The 19,384-nt window shown below is 39.3% G+C and overlaps 4 protein-coding genes across 4 annotated transcripts; 2 read left to right on the top strand and 2 right to left on the bottom strand.

The window, feature by feature from the left end:
- Positions 1-146: 146 nt before the first annotated feature.
- LOC136692759 (MOB-like protein phocein) lies at positions 147-5,431 on the bottom strand. The gene is made up of 8 exons (XM_066666425.1): positions 5,289-5,431; positions 4,272-4,334; positions 2,330-2,430; positions 1,937-1,979; positions 1,695-1,781; positions 1,522-1,601; positions 1,174-1,285; positions 147-991 (listed from the first exon to the last, which is right to left on the bottom strand). The coding sequence occupies exons 1-8, from the start codon at positions 5,346-5,348 to the stop codon at positions 860-862; spliced, it is 678 nt and encodes a 225-aa protein (XP_066522522.1). The 5' UTR covers positions 5,349-5,431; the 3' UTR covers positions 147-859.
- Positions 5,432-6,578: 1,147 nt separating this feature from the next.
- On the top strand, positions 6,579-8,032 carry LOC136691140 (gamma-crystallin M2-like). Its single transcript, XM_066663488.1, has 3 exons — positions 6,579-6,803; positions 7,271-7,513; positions 7,757-8,032. The coding sequence occupies exons 1-3, from the start codon at positions 6,795-6,797 to the stop codon at positions 8,030-8,032; spliced, it is 528 nt and encodes a 175-aa protein (XP_066519585.1). The 5' UTR covers positions 6,579-6,794.
- Positions 8,033-10,020: 1,988 nt separating this feature from the next.
- On the top strand, positions 10,021-11,154 carry LOC136691141 (gamma-crystallin M3-like). The gene is made up of 3 exons (XM_066663489.1): positions 10,021-10,032; positions 10,301-10,543; positions 10,876-11,154. Exons 1-3 carry the CDS (start codon positions 10,021-10,023, stop codon positions 11,152-11,154), a joined length of 534 nt encoding a protein of 177 aa, XP_066519586.1.
- A 5,623-nt stretch (positions 11,155-16,777) lies between these two features.
- LOC136690992 (gamma-crystallin M3-like) lies at positions 16,778-17,871 on the bottom strand. The gene is made up of 3 exons (XM_066663171.1): positions 17,752-17,871; positions 17,393-17,632; positions 16,778-17,053 (listed from the first exon to the last, which is right to left on the bottom strand). Exons 1-3 carry the CDS (start codon positions 17,764-17,766, stop codon positions 16,778-16,780), a joined length of 531 nt encoding a protein of 176 aa, XP_066519268.1. The 5' UTR covers positions 17,767-17,871.
- Positions 17,872-19,384: the final 1,513 nt, after the last annotated feature.

The following is a 19,384-nucleotide window of genomic DNA, read 5'->3' on the forward strand; positions in this document are numbered from 1 at the left end:
CATGTAGAATGAATAAAGGTTGGGTACATATCTGCTCTGACAAGTCATAAACATTACAGAAAGGGTCACACCAGTGAGTAATTACCTATACTGTTTATTCATTTATTCACATACTAATGAATATGATACAGTTTGTAGAAACCCGACAAAAAAAAAAAAAAATAGAACGATTTAATTGTGAATGTTTTAAAATGACTTTTTTAAAGTAACATTACAATAATTTAACCAAAATTATAACGAAAAACACAAGCATAGAAAAGCAAGCCGAGGGTTAAAAAGCCTGGAGCATGATTTTTAGATAATGTACAGTACAGGTGTGGCAAACACGGTTTCTCCATGTTTAAAAATCCTATCATGACACTAAAATGTCCCTGTAGTGTTGCTGTAGCTCTACCAATGGCAGGGCTGAGTATTCGCATCAGCCAGCTGATTTCTTCAAAGCTCTAAGTACTGGGTTAAAGAAAATATCTTGACCTCTATAAAAGCAGATGCATGAGTTTGGCATTTTATAAGGTCTCTCATGGGTTTTGTTGTTTGAGATGACAATATTTGGACGGGCACAATGGTATGGGAACTATCTGTATGTTATGTGGTGTACGTGGATGCATGTGCTGAGCTTTTATACAGGTGAGGTACTTGATGTACTTAATCCAATCTAACCAACCGTATGCCTGGGAATCGGATGTTTTAAAAGAAGACATCATCCAAAAATTCTAACAGTGCCAATGATAAATAAAGGCTAGTTTGGGCCACTGGGAATTATGCAAATGAGATCCTGTGACATGGCGCACACTAGCATTGATTCACTCTCAGCAAAGTTGGTATTCTTGCATGAAATATTCCTTGACAACTGATTTCCTTAGGCTTCACTCTCTGCAGAGCCAGTGTTCTGCACCTCCTCCTCCAGAATGGGTACGATTAGATTGTCCTTCGACATCAGATTATATTTCATTACAAAACGAGTAAACCGGTGACACAGGAAGGTTTCATTCTGCAGAAGAAATAAACAAATTCAGTCTGAGGGTTATACAGCTTCACGAAACTGCCTTGTCCACCAGGCTTCAGTTTAGGAAGTTATTCACAGGACAAAATTTGTACGTCGTACAACAGTAAGCATAATAAAACCGATTTAATCTCCCTGCAGCTTTGAACAAAAACACATCGGTGACTCACCTCATACTTGTCGAATATCTGGCGGTGGTGGAAGTAAGCATGAGAGAATATCCTGTAGATCCGGCGGCAAACAGAACCCAGCTTTGCCACAGAGGACTCCTTTATGCTCACTCTGTCAAAAGAGCCACAGTGATTCACTCATTCTCATTTACATATCTTCTTAAACCCGAAATCCAGCTTAATTTCACTGGTAATAGCGATGCATGTGTATTAATTAAACATGATTTGTTTGGTGAGATTATAATGTAGGTTATAAGTAAAAGCTATCCCTAAAAGCCATAGTGCTTCAGAGATATGCCAATCCCAAATTAAAACATGGAACAAATGTGTGGACATTGTGAGACTCACCGGCTGGGGAAATACTTGTTACTGTTCAGAAGACAGGCGGCTCCGTCCAATGTATGTCTAGTGTAGTCAATAGCAGGACACTGGGGACAGACACAGACATGTATGAAAATACATAAATGCTCACTCCATTTTTTTCTGTGGGTTGGTACAAATTCAAACATACTTGCCCTCACCTCTTTGGGAGTTTTATGTGCAGCACACAAAAAGATCCACTGCTCTGTAGCTGTCATCTGTGTACACGTGTCAGGGTGGCATTCTCCCTGAAGGGTCATCCAAAGTAACAAAATACTGTGAGATTAGGAATCTAAAACAAGGTGTTTTAACTTGCTTTTAAAAAATTTGAGGAGGTTTGTCTAAAAAAAAAAAATACCAATTTTGATACATTTAATTATTAATGTGCTTGCAATATTTCTACCTGTAATTTAACAGCAAGGCCATTCAGCTCCAGACAGAACTGTCTATAAGGGACAAGAGATAAATCAAAGTTAACGACTAACCACAGAATCTGATTCTTCAAGATATAAGTTGACCAAATGAACAACTTACTGAGTTCCTGTTTACATTTATTAAGCTAGAACAAGATAACGGCTATAGATGTGAGGAGTACCAGTGTTTTCACCTATACAACAGCAGAATACAGTACCAATTCCCTTAATAACAATTTAATAATGACATGCAGTTAATAAGAATAGTATTCATAACTCAATCCACATTCACAAAACTGATACCAAAGACAAGTAAGCCAAGACTTGCACTACAAAATATCAAATGACAATGAAATTTACTCCAGGCCTAAACACCACAATACCTCAGGTGCTCATATTTCCAAACACCTTCATCCTGTCCCTCTGGAGGCTCCAGAATCTTGTCAATGTTGGCGCAGTCAGAGCGGATGTTCTGCTGAATGTACTGTAAAGCAAAGCAGAGACCAAGTTCAACAACAAACCGACTCACAAGCCTGGACATGTGACAATATGCAGTAATGAAGTGCACTGAGTTATTGAATACAAAGTATATGTTTGAGGACACTTTGAAATGCCATGGCTACATTTTAGTCAAATGTTTCAGCTACAAATCTTTTAGTAGATACACAGAGTAGCTCTGGTTCCGGTGGTTTCTTACAACAATTCACATTTTGATTCTGTACATTAGTGGATGATTGTGTATTAGTGGTTTAACTGATGTTTTCCATATTTTAGTGTAGTCATTTATTCACACTCACAGCTCTAAAATGGTCAGAAGGCTACCCTTTAAAAGGTTAAGCACCAGCGATATGAAAGTGTCAAACAAATAAATACAGTGGAATTTGAGTTCCTAACTTAAGTCAGAAAACATGTTATTTCTTACTAATTCAAGGAATAAGGTTTAAAAGACCGTTGGTCCCCCCCCCAACGGTGTTCGGAAACTCTAATAGGCGTCTTGCCTGTGACGTAGATGGTGGACAACAACTCTAGAAGCTGCACTTAATTTAATGCAAAGTGATGAAAAGGTGTGTTGTTTTTGGCTGCAATCATTCAATGTACAGTGGGACATCTGTGCACAAATGGCCCAAAGATCCCAAAATATCCAGAAAATGGACTAAATCTGTCAACTTTAAACGGGCACTTTGGAAAGGACCATCCGCTCACTCCGTTATCTGTAGCTCATTTCACTGGCGCTTTTCCAACAATATGGGCATGTAAGGACACCAACGAAAGGTGTTCAAGAGCCTCTGTAACATGGAGGTAAACAGGGTAAGGACACTCACTTCTCCTGTTTTAGTTGGTGTTAGTTAACGTTAGCTTGACTCGCTAAACTCGGTGTCTCAGATTATACTCGGCTACGTAGCTGCATTACGGAGGTTTATAGTGTCGGATGAATTCGAGTTCGACTTCGATCACATTTACAAGAATAACGGTACCTCTAAATTTGAGTTTAGCTTATTGCTAGGCTATTGTCATGAATAATGTTGGTTATTTAGCTAGATACTGTCATAACAGTCAGTCATAACGGTGTTTTACCGCGGCGTTGTTCAGCTGTTGTCCACCAGTGACGTCACGGTTGCCTTCAAGAATTTCCGTAGCGAGCTCGGGTTTCAAAGCAAATTAAGCTGCTATTTTCATTTTAATTCATACTTATATCTGTCAGTAACTAAAATAATGTGAAATATTCATGGAGGTCCATTAAGTGGTGCTTAGCCTTTAATACTTAATGTATGAATATGGGGCTAAGGTTTTGTTTGTTTCCCTTAGGCTATCCAAGATTTACTCACAGATACTTCTGACACCCCAACCGGCTTTGATTGAGGATTGTGTAAAAAGCTGTTAATATGATTACCAGAGAAATATGTACTATAAATATATTACTGTATAACAAAAAAACAAATGTTCTTTAGGGTGATTTTATTGTTGGTGATAACCCATTAAGGAATTTATACAGCTTGGAGGATGTGAACACCTGATTAACACTTTTAACAGTTTAACAATTTGTCCTCTGGCTCCATTAGGCTCAAAACAGCGGATCACTATGACCTGTATATTCAAATTGGCACAGATTTTATGGCAGAAAACCTTCCTCACACAGCCCTCCCATTCATTCGGCTTGGCACTAGGAGAGCACTGATGCATGCACACCCAATAACTGGGAGCTGACACAATACAAAACGGTCATATTTTTATTTTGCCGAATAAGAAGCTAAAAAAATCCAATGAAATAGAGGTCTCTCTCAGCAGCTGAAAACCAGGCCATAAAACACAAAGTTCAGTGCCCACCTGCTGCACTGCCAGAGTGCTGTCCATCTCCTCAAAGGACTCATCCGGCCAGTTGTAAAAGTCCTGTCAGCACATTCAGAAAATGCCATTAACATTACTTCAACACAGAAAACACCACAGAGCAATGCAATATCACATACAGTCTATGTTGTCTAATGAAAGTCAAACAAGAATGAAACTAATAATTTCTTTTTAAAAAAATAAGTTATAACCTAATTTACGGGAAAAGAAAACTTAACCAGACGTTTGTCGAGTAAATACACAAACGAGACATTGTTTTTCAAAATGAACATCAAACTACTACCGATATCAATCCATTTCAATACAAAACATACGATTACTCGGTAACAACAACGTATAAAATCAAGTAAAGTGTTAAGAGTTGTCAGAATTTAACCTATTTCCTCAAAGAAAAACAAACTCTCTAACTAGGGCAACATCTCACATCGCCCCTTATTACCTATGAAGTGAACTCCAAGGGTCGTTTAATTGTGGCTTTTATGCTGAATTCACACCTTAAATGTCAAAAAACTACTTGTATAAGTCTACGTATGACTTATATTCCTCACACAATGCAGTATTTGGGTGTATTAGCTATTTTGTTGCGCCCAAGTAGTGCACTACGAAGGAAGTACGAAGCTTTTTGGAGCTCAGCCCTAGGTTAGCGTGAGGAAGTTAGCTCGCTAGCCAGATTTGTGAGCGTATCTCAGGATACCCTCAATAATGTCGCTTAGTTCCGCGTTTAAATAACGACGAAACGCATTCCTCTAAATTAAACACCCACTTTATAATTCGAGGCCACATCCCTGTGAACCAGTGTGTTAAATGTTGACGATAGCGAGGCTAATATTAGCTGTCGGTGGGCTGTTAGCTCCTCGTCAGAATAAGAGCGTTTATTCGACAGTGTACACCGAGGGTTTGTAGCTTTCAGCATTAGGAAACATCCCTTTACCACCACCTCCTTGTTTATTAGTGCTGTATGGGAAATGTTCGGTGTTTTCTGTCCTCCTGCCGTACCTTCGCCTTGGTTCCTGGACGGTTTCTCCTGAGGACTGCTGCTCCCTCCGCCATGACCATCTCGGCAAAGCTCCTGTGAACAGTCACTTCTCCACTCTCTCTCTCAAAACAACTCACAGCTCCCCCTACTTCACAGACCTCAGATACAGTACTGTCACATCACTCCAAATTGACGACATATTTTATTGTTTAAGCACAACACTATGATTTACAAAATCCATAATATACTACCAAAATATTTGAATGCATTTTTAAAGCATTAATTCAAAAATATCCCTGGATTAAATTATGTATTCTGTAAATTTACTATCAGAACCCTTCAATTTCCACTCGAATGAATAAAGTCTGCCCTAAACATAACCCAGTAAACAAGGAACGTCCCTGGACGTTCAAAATAGGTCTAAAAGTAGTCTGTCCGTCAAGGACATATTTTAAACGTCGATGGACGTCCAAAATCCATCTTAATAAGTTATCAAATGGTGACCAATCGATAACGTCAGTGGACGTCCAAAATGCGTTTTATACAAGTAATTTATTTCGGGACCAATTATTAACGTCAGTGGACGTCCAAATTACGTCTAATAGTCGTCTTTTCAATGTCTGTGTTTGGACGTCTCTTCAACTTTCATTTTCAACCTTAAGAGAACGTTGATTAGACGGCAGTCATTACGTTATTTCAACGTTGAATCAACGGCTAAATGTTTACTGGGAATAAATCATCCTATAAAATCTAACAAATTGGCCCCTAAACATAATAAACGAAAGATTCGACCCCTCAATATAATAAAGAACCTTAACATAATGGAACGTTTTTATACCAATTCAAGGGCCTTTTTAAGAATGTTAACATCATGTGGAAATTCTTTAAACTTTAATTATGTATAATTTAATAATGTTTTATTACACTCACATATCTCATGTACTTAATATGGTTCTCCAAAGATTAAACAATTAAAGGATGTAACCAAAAATGGTCCTTGAACAGCATTGTTTCCTAGGGACATGTCATATAGTAAATCCAAGTTTAAATATTGATGCATATGTCACACAAGCTATTCATTTTATTGAGGAGTCCTGTTTTGCCAAACACACAGTGTCATGGATGCACACTCATGTCCATACACCCATGATCATAGATGATTGCAAACATTTTCTAGAAGCAGGTGTAGTAGCAGAGCAGCAATGATGACTTTAAGCCTTCTCAGCTGTTAACATGGGTTCCTTTTGATAGTGGATTACCAGATTAAATGTGGTTTGGTAGGTGCTGAGAATAAAACAGGAGGATGGCGAGCAATGTGCGGGCCTATGCCGTTTGGCCTGATGATTCAGGGCTTTTCCCTCTGTGGCCTGGATCAGAACCTTGGCAGAGTCTCAAAAGCGCCAAATCCTACTCATTACAATAACAAAACCCTTGATCCTGCCACCCTGGGCCTAGGTTTATAAAAGAGGCTGAGCGGACTGTGCCATGGCTCATCACTCGAGGAAGGACGGCACCCCACCAACAAAATGAGTAAGGTGAGTGAGGGAAAGAAGCAGAGACAGAGAGAGATAGGATTATGATGTGTGAGATGAAGATATTCAGCTTCAAGGAAATTTTTAAGGGAAGAATGTGAGGCTTTAAATTCTAGATTTGGCTAAAAGGCAATACTTTTCTTTAAGGGCCTTGTCCTTAACTGAATGAAATAGTAATGGTAATTAATAATATGTAGTTATTAATATGTACTTTATTAAGGTTTAAGGTTAATTACAAGTACAAGACCATTATTAATTAGACATGATTTGCACAGTAGTTATGGTCTTTATGTATTTTGTGTGTTTGTGTTTAATGAATCTAGCTGTGTGCATGGTTATATAAATTAATTGCAATAGAATAATTAACACCATTTCATGCCATAATTATAATGCAGCAGTGTGGATAATGCTCAAACCCAATGCCTTACTCAAAAACAATCATGTTTCAGACAATCCCTGTTTCTTCACAGATCACATTCTATGAAGACAAGAACTTCCAGGGCCGCTCATATGAGTGTGACACAGATTGCCCAGACATGCACCCCCATGTCAGCCGCTGTAACTCAGTCCGGGTGGAAAGTGGCTGCTGGGTGCTGTATGAAAAGCCCAATTACATGGGTTATCAATATGTACTGACCAGGGGAGAATACCCTGAGTACCAGCGTTGGATGGGCTACAATGACACAATTCGCTCCTGCAGGACCTTCTCTTATGTAAGTGTGTTGCAAAATCAATGGGATGTATCACCTTCAGTGATTGGCCCTTCATTATTGCACTTCTCAGGTTATATATAATGCACTGAATACAACTTCAAAGTGAAGCGTTAAGTTCCTTTGTTTACAAATAAACATTCTCTAGGTTAAAATCCTGAGATTATAAGACAGTGATCAGGATAACTTGTGTTACAAATTATTATTCATTATACAGTGTAATAAGCTGTTGCATTGCTCCTCCAGAACAGCGGGGGGCCCTACCGAATGCGCATCTATGAACGCCCAGACTTCCAGGGCCAGATGATGGAGTTCAACAACGACTGCGAATCAGTGCAGGACCGCTTCCGCAGCAGGGACATTTACTCCTGCAACGTGATGGATGGCTACTGGGCCCTGTACGAGCACCCCAACTACAGGGGCCGGCAGTACTTCATGCGGCCCGGCGAGTACAGGAAGTTTAGCGACTGGGGTGCCACATGTGCCACCACTGGCTCTTTCCGCAGGATCACTGAATTTTAAACAGCCCATTGCCTCTGTGTCCTTCTGATAGCCTTCTCACTTAAATAAAAGATCAAAAATAAAGCAGCTCTTTGTACATGTCTCACCACAAGCAGTTTTCCAAATCATTACTGTATTGTTTTGATTTATGGGATTTGGCAGACATTCTTTTTCAGAGGGATATATAATGTGTAATAATACAAACCGAGCCTAATACAGTGTTAGAAAACTTGCCAACAGACTTATTGGTGTAGCTTTGTGTGCTGCCCAATTGAATCACATTTTACTGGACTAAGGTCAGCGGTGTTACCCACTGCACTATTTTGTATAGACCTGTCATTGCAAGGCGTGCATTGATGAGGACTACGTGATTGGGAAGTCTTTCCAAATTATTTCTATATTATTAGTGGTGTAATCATGTATAGACTAAGACAAGGCTTGAAATATTTAGAAGGAAATATCCCAAAAAGAATTAAAAACTAGCTTGGACAGAGCATTTTTTGTCTAATTTTCTGCTTTATTTTCTCAAATTCATTCAAACACTCAATTCCTGTAACTGCTTCATTCTGTTCATGGTCCACTACATGGAACCATTTGGTGCAAGGCAAGAACACATTCTGGACAGATCACACGAGTTACACAAGTAACACACAAGTTACACACTCACACGCTGTCAGAAAATTAAGTACTGTACTGGTACACCATTGTTCACTAAAGGTACAGACAGCAGAGATTTACCATAAAAACCCAGTGGCTTAATAGTCCATTCTTTTTTCCTAAAGGCAAAGCAACAGTGAATAATGATAAGCTTTTATAATATAATTTATAATATACTTCTTTTAAATAGAAAATCAAATAAAACTGAAAACTATTTTAAAAATCTAGTAGATAGGGCTTTTAAATGTAGCTATGGTACAAAATTAAATTAAATTTCTGGAGATATATTATTGAGGACACAGTGACACAGAAAGGTATTGCCACAGTGAGTTTTTCTGAGGGTGTATAAATATTTTAGAAAAACCAATCCACTGTGGATCCACTAATTCTGTGGACGGAAGCTACAGCACCCAAAGGAGACCCATGCAGACAAGGGGAAAACACACCAAACTCCTCACAGATGATGACAAGAGGCAGGGACTGAACACCACCTGTTGTTCCAACATGCTGCATATTCAAGCCTACAGTATCTTTACTATGTACTTAATTAACATTCTAAAAAAGAAGAGTAAATCGTTGCTGGCAGTAACACTCATAAAAGTTTATTCAAAATGTTCTATGTTTTTACAAAAACAGAAAAAATACATAAAACCCTAAACCAGCAATTGTCCAACACCTTGAGGACCTTATATAAACACAATGGAAATGAACGAGACGGTTCCAGCTGTCACTTTTCAGCTTTTTGACGATGATCTCTCCAAGGCCAGAAGGTCAAAGTTCACCCAACAGTTACAACTCGCCTTGTTGGCAAAGTTGTCATCTAGAGAAGTGTCACTGACAAAGCAGTGCTTTGTAAAAGCAGAGCCTTTGTTGGACAGTAGAGCATCAGGCCATAAACTATGACAACACCCACCACTCACACACAACAGGAAACTTCTAGACTAGGTTCTGAAATTGTCCTCGACAAAAAAAAGAGAAAGAATAGACTGTGTAATGGACAGTTTAAATTATTAGTCATTCTCACATCTCCATTGGCTGCAAAATTTACACCTTTGTCATTTCTGTTTCATAATCACAAGCCCATCACTGAAGACTGTTTGTGCAGTTCACTGTTCATGGGACAGTGTAAGGAACCGATGAGCTTTCCATTTGTTTTGAAACCAGATCTATTACTAGAACATTAAAGTAAAAGTGAGCTGAGGAGAGAAGTTTGTGGTGGTTGTGCTGACTCATGGTGCTCATTATGAAAACAAGACAAAGCTTTCTGTGATGAGGTTTTCACTATGAACGCATATATAAGGTGTACAGATGGAAGGTAGAACATACACGCAGCTCTTCCAGAGGCAGCAAACATGATGGGCAAGGTATGGAGAGTCAATGAATGGATATTTCCTTCAAAAATTCTATGAGGGAATGAGTTAGCACTGTGCTATTTGTTTAATGCTAACTAGTCAATGATGTTAGCGTTCTGGCATTAAATATTCGTGGTGCCTAGTTATTTTATAAAATAGACCCAGTCTTTGTTGTTGGCTCATAGTAGGACTTTGATTAAACTGTCTTTTTGTTCTCGAATTAGTCTCATTTATTTGACTTGATTTAACATTTTCTTTATTTTGGAACCTCATCCTTTAGATCGTATTCTACGAGGACAGGAACTTTGGTGGCCGTTACCATGAGTGCATGAGTGACTGCTCCGACCTGCACTCTTACTTCAGACGGTGCCACTCTATCCGTGTGGAGAGCGGCTACTTCATTGTCTTCGACCGTTCCAACTTCATGGGAAACCAGTACTTCCTGAGAAGGGGCGAGTACTCTGACTATCAGCGCATGTTCGGATGGAATGACTGTGTCAGGTCCTGCAGGATGGTCCCTATGGTATGAACATTAAAAAGCTTTCTTACCTTGTACATAGTCCTCCCGACCAGACATGGTGTTTGGTGATTTCCTCGTTGAGGAAATGAACCGTCCATTTCTGAATTGAATGAGGCGTTAGAGCCAGGAAAACTACAAAATTGTAGGTAGGTCCCATATGTCAGGGTGGTGGACTGCAAGTGGCCCAAGGGCAGCTGGTTTTTCAAGTCTTCATTAAAGCTTATGTTTAAATGAGTTCTCGAAGCAATCCTTATCCAATTGTAATAATCTGCAATTAGCTTTAATACAATGTATAAGCAGAGGAGGGTAAAGACACATTTCTAATTCCACTACAGCACCACAGCTCATTCAGGATGAGGCTGTACAACCGCATGGACTTTGGCGGACAGATGATGGAACTGATGGATGACTGCCCCAACACCATGGACCGCTTCCACATGTCTGACTTCATGTCCTGCCACGTGATGGATGGCCACTGGCTGATGTATGACCAGCCCCACTACAGAGGCAGGATGATGTACATGAGGCCAGGAGAGTACAGGAACTTCAGAGACTGGGGATGGGGATCAAACTTTAGGATCGGCTCCATCCGCAGAATCATGGATGGCATCTAAGAGGTGCTCTTCAAATGTCTCTTGTATGCCTTTATTCACTTTTTAAATAAATGGCATGGCAACTCTAATACACTGTCGTCATTTATTACTCGAGTGTTCAAACGGAATGAACTTTATTCCGAGGTATTTATCCATTTATTGGTTTATTTTTTTGATACTATTAATAAACATCAAGCATAAAACAAAATGTTAAATGGGATTTTAAGCCTAATGGCTCAGATGGTGGCTTGAAATCTATATAAAATTTGAGTTGGAAAACTGGGTGTAATACTCAAATTTAGCACAGTAGAATATAACAGAACATATTCTTTGTTATTTATTTATTTATTTAATTTGAAACTAATTCTTGCCCTTCATATTCTTTTAAAGATACCAATAGAGATAGTCCAGGATTGCTTGAAAATTAATGTAATTATATTAACTTACATTTAAAGTTAAGGAGGTTTATTCCTTCTCCTTGAACATTACTAATATGGAGATACAATATTTTGCTACAACAGCGACAATACGTTAGATCTGCTCCAGATTAGCCAACAGTCATTTTTCAGAATGAAAAAGTATTCATAGTTAGAGGTTAATGAAAACACCTTATGTGTAGATACTGCAACTACTGCTTCCAAACCTTTCATTATACATATTTAGAGGAATGTATTAATGGACTTAATGTTTACTTCCCTCTATATTATTGAAATATTTGAACATTAATTGTCAACATATATTAATATATTTTATTTAGCTTATTTATTTTAATACATTATATTTATTTTTTCCAGAGTCGGACTACAAAGCTAATAAATATGTCAGTGTTTTCAATATTAAAAGATAGATATATAGTTAGAATTCTGAATAGGTGTATGTGCAAATTAATTAGATAAAGAAACAACGCATTTTGTAAGCAATAAAGAAAAAACATTTATTTTCTCTGGCAAATCCACTTTGATACATTTCTTTCATTCTGCACTGGGACGCCCTGGGGTTGAGACCCTCATAGAAAAATCAACACTCAAAGACATAATAGTCGTTTAGCCACAGTTTCACATGTTCACATCTACAAATGGACCTGGGAGAGAACAGCTGCTCAGAGAGAGAGAGAGAGAGAGAGAGAGAGAGAGAGAGAGAGAGGGATAGAGAGATAGAGAGACAGAGAGAGAGAGAGAGACAGAGAGAGAGAGATAGAGAGAGAGGGAGAGAGAGAGAGAGAGACAGAGAGAGAGACAGAGAGAGAGAGAGAGAGAGAGAGAGAGAGGGAGAGAGAGACAGAGAGAGAGAGAGATAGACAGAGAGAGAGAGAGAGAGAGAGAGAGAGAGAGAGGGAGAGAGAGATAGAGAGAGAGAGAGAGAGATAGAGAGAGAGAGAGAGAGATAGAGAGACAGAGAGAGAGAGATAGAGAGAGAGAGAGAGAGAGAGGGAGAGAGAGAGAGAGACAGAGAGAGAGAGATAGAGAGAGAGAGAGAGAGAGAGAGAGAGAGGGAGAGAGAGATAGAGAGACAGAGAGAGAGAGAGAGAGGGAGAGAGAGAGAGACAGAGAGAGAGAGATAGAGAGAGAGAGAGAGAGAGAGGGAGAGAGAGATAGAGAGACAGAGAGAGAGAGAGAGAGGGAGAGAGAGAGAGACAGAGAGAGAGAGAGAGAGAGAGAGAGAGGGAGAGAGAGATAGAGAGACAGAGAGAGAGAGAGAGAGAGAGAGAGAGAGAGAGAGAGAGAGAGAACATTATTCTGTTGTGAACATTAGTCTCTCTCATATTGCTTGTGTAGGTGATATGTCACCTGCACAGAAATAAAATTATTCAAAGCTAAATACAATTTTAGCTATAAGCAACAAGTAGAAGTGCTGTTCCTAAATATTTAATCAATAATATCATTATTAATATTGTAATAATGGGATGTGACTGTTAGGAACGACTCTGCTTTTATGAATTATTTATTGCAAATAGATCAGTAGTCCATATATACAATACAATTCATTTTAGAATAAACCTTTATCTTATAAATAATACCTGACTGATGCAGTGAAATCAGTCTGATCCATTGCGGTGATACAACATAGTGGGTTTATCTGGGTCACATTCTGGAGAAGAAAGTAGCTTCAGCAGCTGAAGTGGGTTTTCAGGTCAACGTAATGGATTCTGTGTCTCCCCCGGAACATCTTGCAGAGGATGCTCTGAAAACGCATGATTGCAGTGGAAAGTGGAAACATTACGATGTGTAGCAATGCAACAGTTAATTCGCAACGATCATTCATTCATTCATTGTCTGAAACCACTTGTCCAATTCAGGGTCGCAGTGGGTCCGGAGCCTACCCGGAATCACTGGGCGCAAGGCGGGAATATACCCTGGAGGGGGTGCCAGTCCTTCACAGGGCGACACACACACACTCACACTTTCACTCACAATCTACCTGCCAAAGAGTCACCAATCTACCTGCCAAAGTGTGTTTTTGGACCGTGGGAGGAAACTGGACCACCCATGTGGACACAGGGAGAACACACCAAACTCCTCACAGACAATCACACGGAGTGGGAATCGAACCCACAACCTCCAGGTCACTGGAGCTGTGTGACTGCGATACTACCCTCACAATGATCAGTAAATCCAAATAACTATTGGAAAATACTGTGTTGACTAATTCCAGATTTTTAGATGCAAACCTTGGGAGATAATTTGTATAATACTTTAGAAGCATGTGTTTACAATAGGACCATGCACACATTCTATTCTGAATACACTGTCTAATTATACTTTCTGAACACTGCTGTGATCATGCTGTAAAAATGCAAAGATGTAGGAGCATTACCTGATATAAAAAGGCATTCTGAGGCTCCTGAGTGGCACAGCAGTCTAGTCATTGGCCCTATCATCTGAAGTTCATGAGTTTAATCCCTGGTGATCCCTCAGCTATCCAAGGCTTGGAGTCCTAAAGAGTACAGTTGGCTTTGATGTTTGGGTGGGTATGATGGCTCCCCATCTTTCCCATCTCTCTAATCACAGTGCTAGCTTGCACAGGTATCAGTCAGCAATGTGACAGATCTGGGCAGTTTGGGTTCTTCACTGGTATATTAAGCCATTCAGTGGTGTTGTAATAGGAATTGAAAAGAAGTGTTATAATATATGTTATAAATGTACATTTGCCAGGATGTAGTTTTAGTCCTTGAGTAAATGTTCATATGTCACGTTTAGGTCACTTATAGGTCATCCCATGTTTACATTACCAATACCATATAACAAGGTAAGACTAGTGAGACGAAGAATTTAACTCTTATTTTCATTGGATTTAAAGCTCAAAGGTGCTAGTCAGACCAGCCAAAAACCTTTGCCCCATTTAGTAAAACTCATTTTGGATCAGTGTTCCTGTCTCCTTTTATAGCCTGCGGTGTATTCAGTTCCCCATTCATTTGTTCAGGGTCAGCACTGTGATGTTTTCACTTTTGTTCACCCTCAAACCCTTTTTGTAAAGCGTAATCTCCAAACACCGATTAATGCACAATGCCTGCAAACACAGTAGAAACATATGTGCCAGTATTTTCTGAATATGAAATGTAATATGATGTTTGAAACAGCTCTTTGGATTGTATTTCACCTGGTTGGTGTTAAATTGTGCTACTGATATATGGCTGTCCTTTGTTCAGATTTAAAATGATTCATCAACCTGCAGTAAAGTCAGAAATCATGCTTTCACATAGTAATTAAGTTCAAGTTATGCACATCACAATGTAAAAAAACCCTGAAAACTCAACAAAAAATGACCTCAACAACTGAATATGTCAAAGAGTGTCATGATATTATGTTTGACTGCGAAATAATTTAGAATAAAACTGTGTATGCTAATTGCGATTGACCACTGGTCCAGCATTCAAGGTTCAGGTTTTGTGATTTTGTAACTCCTTAAGATTGGTACCAACAAAACAAAAAGTATTCTCCTTTGTACTGACAAATACTTGCAGTTTAAATAAATATTCTTAATCAAACATGATCAATAAGTGCCCCATTATGCAAACTAAATGTGTATTTTATTACTTGAAAAAAAGTTAGTCGAGATTGCTTTGGCTCATTTCCAACAGTAAATTACAATGCTATTAGCCCGTATACCTGCCTATACAACATACGTTTTTAGCTCACATCTTCACATTTGACAGAGGAAATTACAAGCTTTGCTTCAATACACCTGACTATGTCTAACTGCTGATATGTCCCTAATAACAAAAGTATGCTGGCCTGTGTGGCCCATATGTTCCACATGCCCATTGGTCTATTTGCCTCATGGATTGATGGTTGCTAACTGTTCATTGTCATAGCTTTATAGGAAATGGGCCCAAATAATAAAGTTCTATTTTTGGGACTTTTACACTCAGCAGAGAGCAAGCAGGTGTGGGACACTGTATCTGTCAAAGATGTAGCACTGCATGGAAGAAGCAACATTGGGCCATAAGGGCCAGAAGTCAATTTTTTGCTCACACCAAGTTTGCTGCAGTCTTCACAAAGAGTGGGCCAAATATGTGTGTCATGTGGCCAAATAAGCATTTTAATTTTTATATTTGTTTCACATGCCACTTCACATGCAGTGCTAAATCTTTGACAGATACAGTGTCCCACACCTGCTTGCTCTCTGCTGAGCGTAAAAGTCCCAAAAATAGAACTGTATTATTTGAGCCCATTTCCTATAAAGCTATGACAATGAAAAGTTAGCAATGTTACATGCTAGTTAGCTTAACGAATATACTAAAAGAAGGCAATACACACACTCATTTAAGGGTATTTGTTATTTAAAAGTAATTTTGACAGTTCTAGCGGTCTCGTAAATGTTGTGTATCACTGAATATTAATGTACTGTCTGATATATTTTGGTACATTTTTAACATTAGCTTTATTTGTGCTGAAACAAATAACCACAGTTTAGTCCTTAATCAATTCCATGTTAGTGTAAAATTATTTTTTTTACTAGTTTAATATGGTTCTGGTGCACTGGTTATCCTGTATGGTTATGCTGGTTGACTAGCATTCCACTTGTCCATAACACAGCATATGCTAGTTTTGTGTGTGACCACTACTACATTAGTCAGTGCTGGTTTTTCTAGTGTGGTTTCAAGAGGTAGGTTTAGATTTTGGGGCTGAGTTTAATTTAAGGTCTAAGCTTGGAGTTAGGGTTAGAAAATGAAGGTAATTATAAGATGTTTTATGTTTAGTGATGCTAGAAATACTTAAAATGCATTTACAAAGCATATACATCAGGCTATTAAAGTGGTAGCAACTCTTTCCCCTTTTTTTGGAATTATGTATATTATTGTATATTGTAATATACAAATGAATCAGAAATATCCACTACATTATCTATAGGTTACATACTTATATCTTATATAGTTATAATTTTAATTTTTACTGAGCTACTTCTCTTGTTATGTGAAAATAAAAAATAATATTACATAAAAGAAAATGATATATTCCTATAAATATTCCCCACCTGGATAATGGTTACAGATAATGAATGAATGAATGAATGAATAAATATTCCCAGCTCAACCAGTGATAAATTGCAGGAACAGCTTATTGTCGGTTTGATTCAAAGATGCAAATCCCAAACATTATGATTCATACATGTATCTTTATTTAACACATTGTCTAAGAATTAATTAACAGGACTCCATGATGCGTCTCATAGACCTGAACCTCAGGTCTGGTCTGCCCACATCTCTGAAGTTCCTGTACTCTCCAGGCCTCAGGTACACCATCCTGCCTCGGAAATTGGGCTGCTCGTACATCAGCCAGTGGCCATCCATCACGTGGCAGGACTGGATATCGGACATGCGGTAACGCTCCATGAAGGAATCACAGTCTTCCATCATCTCATGCATCTGACCACCGAAGTTCTCCCTCTGATAGACCCTCATTCTGAATGGTCCTCTGTGCTAAAAGTGAAAAAGGAAAGCTCAAGTGAATATATAAAAAAGGGAAGCTTCGTTTGTTTGGTGTACATAGCACCAACAACCTGTTTATTTTGCCAAGACAGTCATTAAGCACCTAACAGAAGTATAATAATAGCCACAGTTACACCATATTTGGGCCACGAAGTCAGAAGTCGGTTTTGGTGGACAGTCAGTCACTCCAGAGCCCAGACCCCAACATCACTAAATATGATGGGTTATCTATGGATCATGAGGTCACTGATATACGAATTTAATTTCTTGACCAGTTTCAGGGAAGGTCGGCTTTATACCGCACTGTGCAAAGATAAATTTGGTCTTTACCATTGGAATCATGCGACAGGACCTAAAACAGTCACTCATGCCCATGTGCTGATAGTCGGAGTATTCGCCCCGTCTCACAAAGTACTGGTTCCCTGTGTAATTGGAGTGATCATAGACCATGAAGCAGCCGCTCTCCACCCTGCAGGAATTACAGCGGCTCAGGAAGGAGGTCAGCTCAGCACAGTCATTGCTGGTTTCATAGGAGCGACCCTGAAAGTTCCTGTCCTCGTAGAAAATGATCTTTAAAACATGACAAACATCATGGTGAAAATTTACAGTGTTGAACAGTAAAATCAAATAAAGTAAATCAAGTACTTTAAAACAATATGGTAAACAGTTACTATTTGAAGTTCTTTTACCTTGCCCATGGCCATAAATCTGTCAGATCAACACCACAGACGTATGACAATCACCAGAAACGTGTAGTTCCTGATCGGTACTTGCTCACTTTTATACCACATATAACATCCACACAGCCCATGGTTCCATTGTATAAAAGCCTGAGTGGGCAGTAATGTACATGCCCCTGCTGTACACTGTAATTCAAAGCCCAATGCGATGGCTCATTACAGGCCATTGTATAAGATTGTGTGTGTGTTTCCATATTGTTCCTATTGTACAGAATAAAGAGGGAACCTTCTTGATCCTGACTGTAATTGCACACAAATCAGAGTTTAGAAAATGCTGCATATTTAGGAACAGCTTATGTAACCAACTGAGTCACACTGCTCATGATTATATTTGCTACATATCTATTACATATCTATATGTTGCCATTCCTAAATAAAGAGCAGTAGCCATACATTACAGTTTCCATTTGTTTGGGGTGTCCTTTGCTTTTAAATGATGCCTATTTTCCGTCAGTAAATTTGATGGAATATAATTGGCAACGGTTTCCACAAAACAGAAGGACCCTAAGAGGATGGGCTCCCCCTGGTTTCTTCCTCAGGTTCAGGGGGAGTTTGTATTTTGCCATTGTTGCCTTGACTCCCTGCCTTAGAGCTAGGATACAGATTTCTGGATATTTTCTTTCTGCCCTCTTAAAAATGAAGGTGCTACAAATGTTTCTTTGAGCAATGGCATAGAAGAACCACTTGTGGTTCCATAAAGAACCATGATGCCATCACTCAAAGAACCTTTTATAGCACCTTTATTTTTAAGAGTGTTGCAACAACAGTTGCAACATTCATTCATTCATTATCTGTAACCGCTTATCCAATTCAGGGTCGCGGTGGGTCCAGAGCTTACCTGGAATCATTGGGCACAAGGCGGGGAATACACCCTGGAGGGGGCGCCAGTCCTTCACATGGCAACACACACACATTCACACCTACGGACACTTTGGAGTTACCAATCCACCTACCAACGTGTGTTTTTGGACTGTGGGAGGAAACCGGAGCACCCGGAGTAAACCCACGCAGACACAGGGAGAACACACCACACTCTTCACAGACAGTCACCCGGAGGAAACCCACTCGGACACGGGGAGAACACACCACACTCCTCACAGACAGTCACCCGGAGCGGGAATCAAACCCACAACCTCCAGGTCCCTGGCGCTGTGTGACTGCGACACGACCTGCTGCGCCACCGTGCCGCCCAGTTGCAACATGTGCTATGTAAATAAACTAATTTATTGTGTTGTGTTACTTGCGTGAGTAAGCAAGTCAGAATTTATAAGTGTTTATATTGTCATTTTAAGCATGGCATTTGTAGATGATTTTGAACCTGATTTTTTAAAGCGGTAAGCTGTATTGTTGTGAGTTGTGCCGGGGGTATCCAACCTTATATTTGAACGCCTTGTTGCTCACTAGCAGCTCAAGTCTGATAACGGAGTTAAGCTAAAATACTTCATATGATTATATATTTTCAACTATCCAAGTTCATTTGCTTGCACTGGTGAAACGGTGGGCAACATGGTGGTGCTACAGGTATTGTTGCAGCCCCACAGGTCAAGGATTTCAGGATTCTGGGTTTGAGTCTTGCCCCTGG

Source organism: Hoplias malabaricus, chromosome 3 (assembly GCF_029633855.1).
Source record: "Hoplias malabaricus isolate fHopMal1 chromosome 3, fHopMal1.hap1, whole genome shotgun sequence".
Classification (NCBI taxonomy): domain Eukaryota; kingdom Metazoa; phylum Chordata; class Actinopteri; order Characiformes; family Erythrinidae; genus Hoplias; species Hoplias malabaricus.

Excerpts from the sequence above, each read along its gene's own strand:
- LOC136692759 (XM_066666425.1), bottom strand. The coding sequence starts at position 5,348 with ATGGTCATGGCGGAGGGAGCAGCAGTCCTCAGGAGAAACCGTCCAGGA. Across the intron at positions 1,602-1,694 it reads CACATAAAACTCCCAAAGAG|TGTCCTGCTATTGACTACAC; the intron begins GTGAGGGCAAGT and ends GTCTGTCCCCAG. Across the intron at positions 1,286-1,521 it reads AACAAGTATTTCCCCAGCCG|AGTGAGCATAAAGGAGTCCT; the intron begins GTGAGTCTCACA and ends CTCTTTTGACAG.
- LOC136691140 (XM_066663488.1), top strand. Across the intron at positions 7,514-7,756 it reads CCTGCAGGACCTTCTCTTAT|AACAGCGGGGGGCCCTACCG; the intron begins GTAAGTGTGTTG and ends TTGCTCCTCCAG.
- LOC136691141 (XM_066663489.1), top strand. Across the intron at positions 10,544-10,875 it reads CCTGCAGGATGGTCCCTATG|CACCACAGCTCATTCAGGAT; the intron begins GTATGAACATTA and ends ATTCCACTACAG.
- LOC136690992 (XM_066663171.1), bottom strand. Across the intron at positions 17,054-17,392 it reads CCTGTCGCATGATTCCAATG|CACAGAGGACCATTCAGAAT; the intron begins GTAAAGACCAAA and ends TTTCACTTTTAG.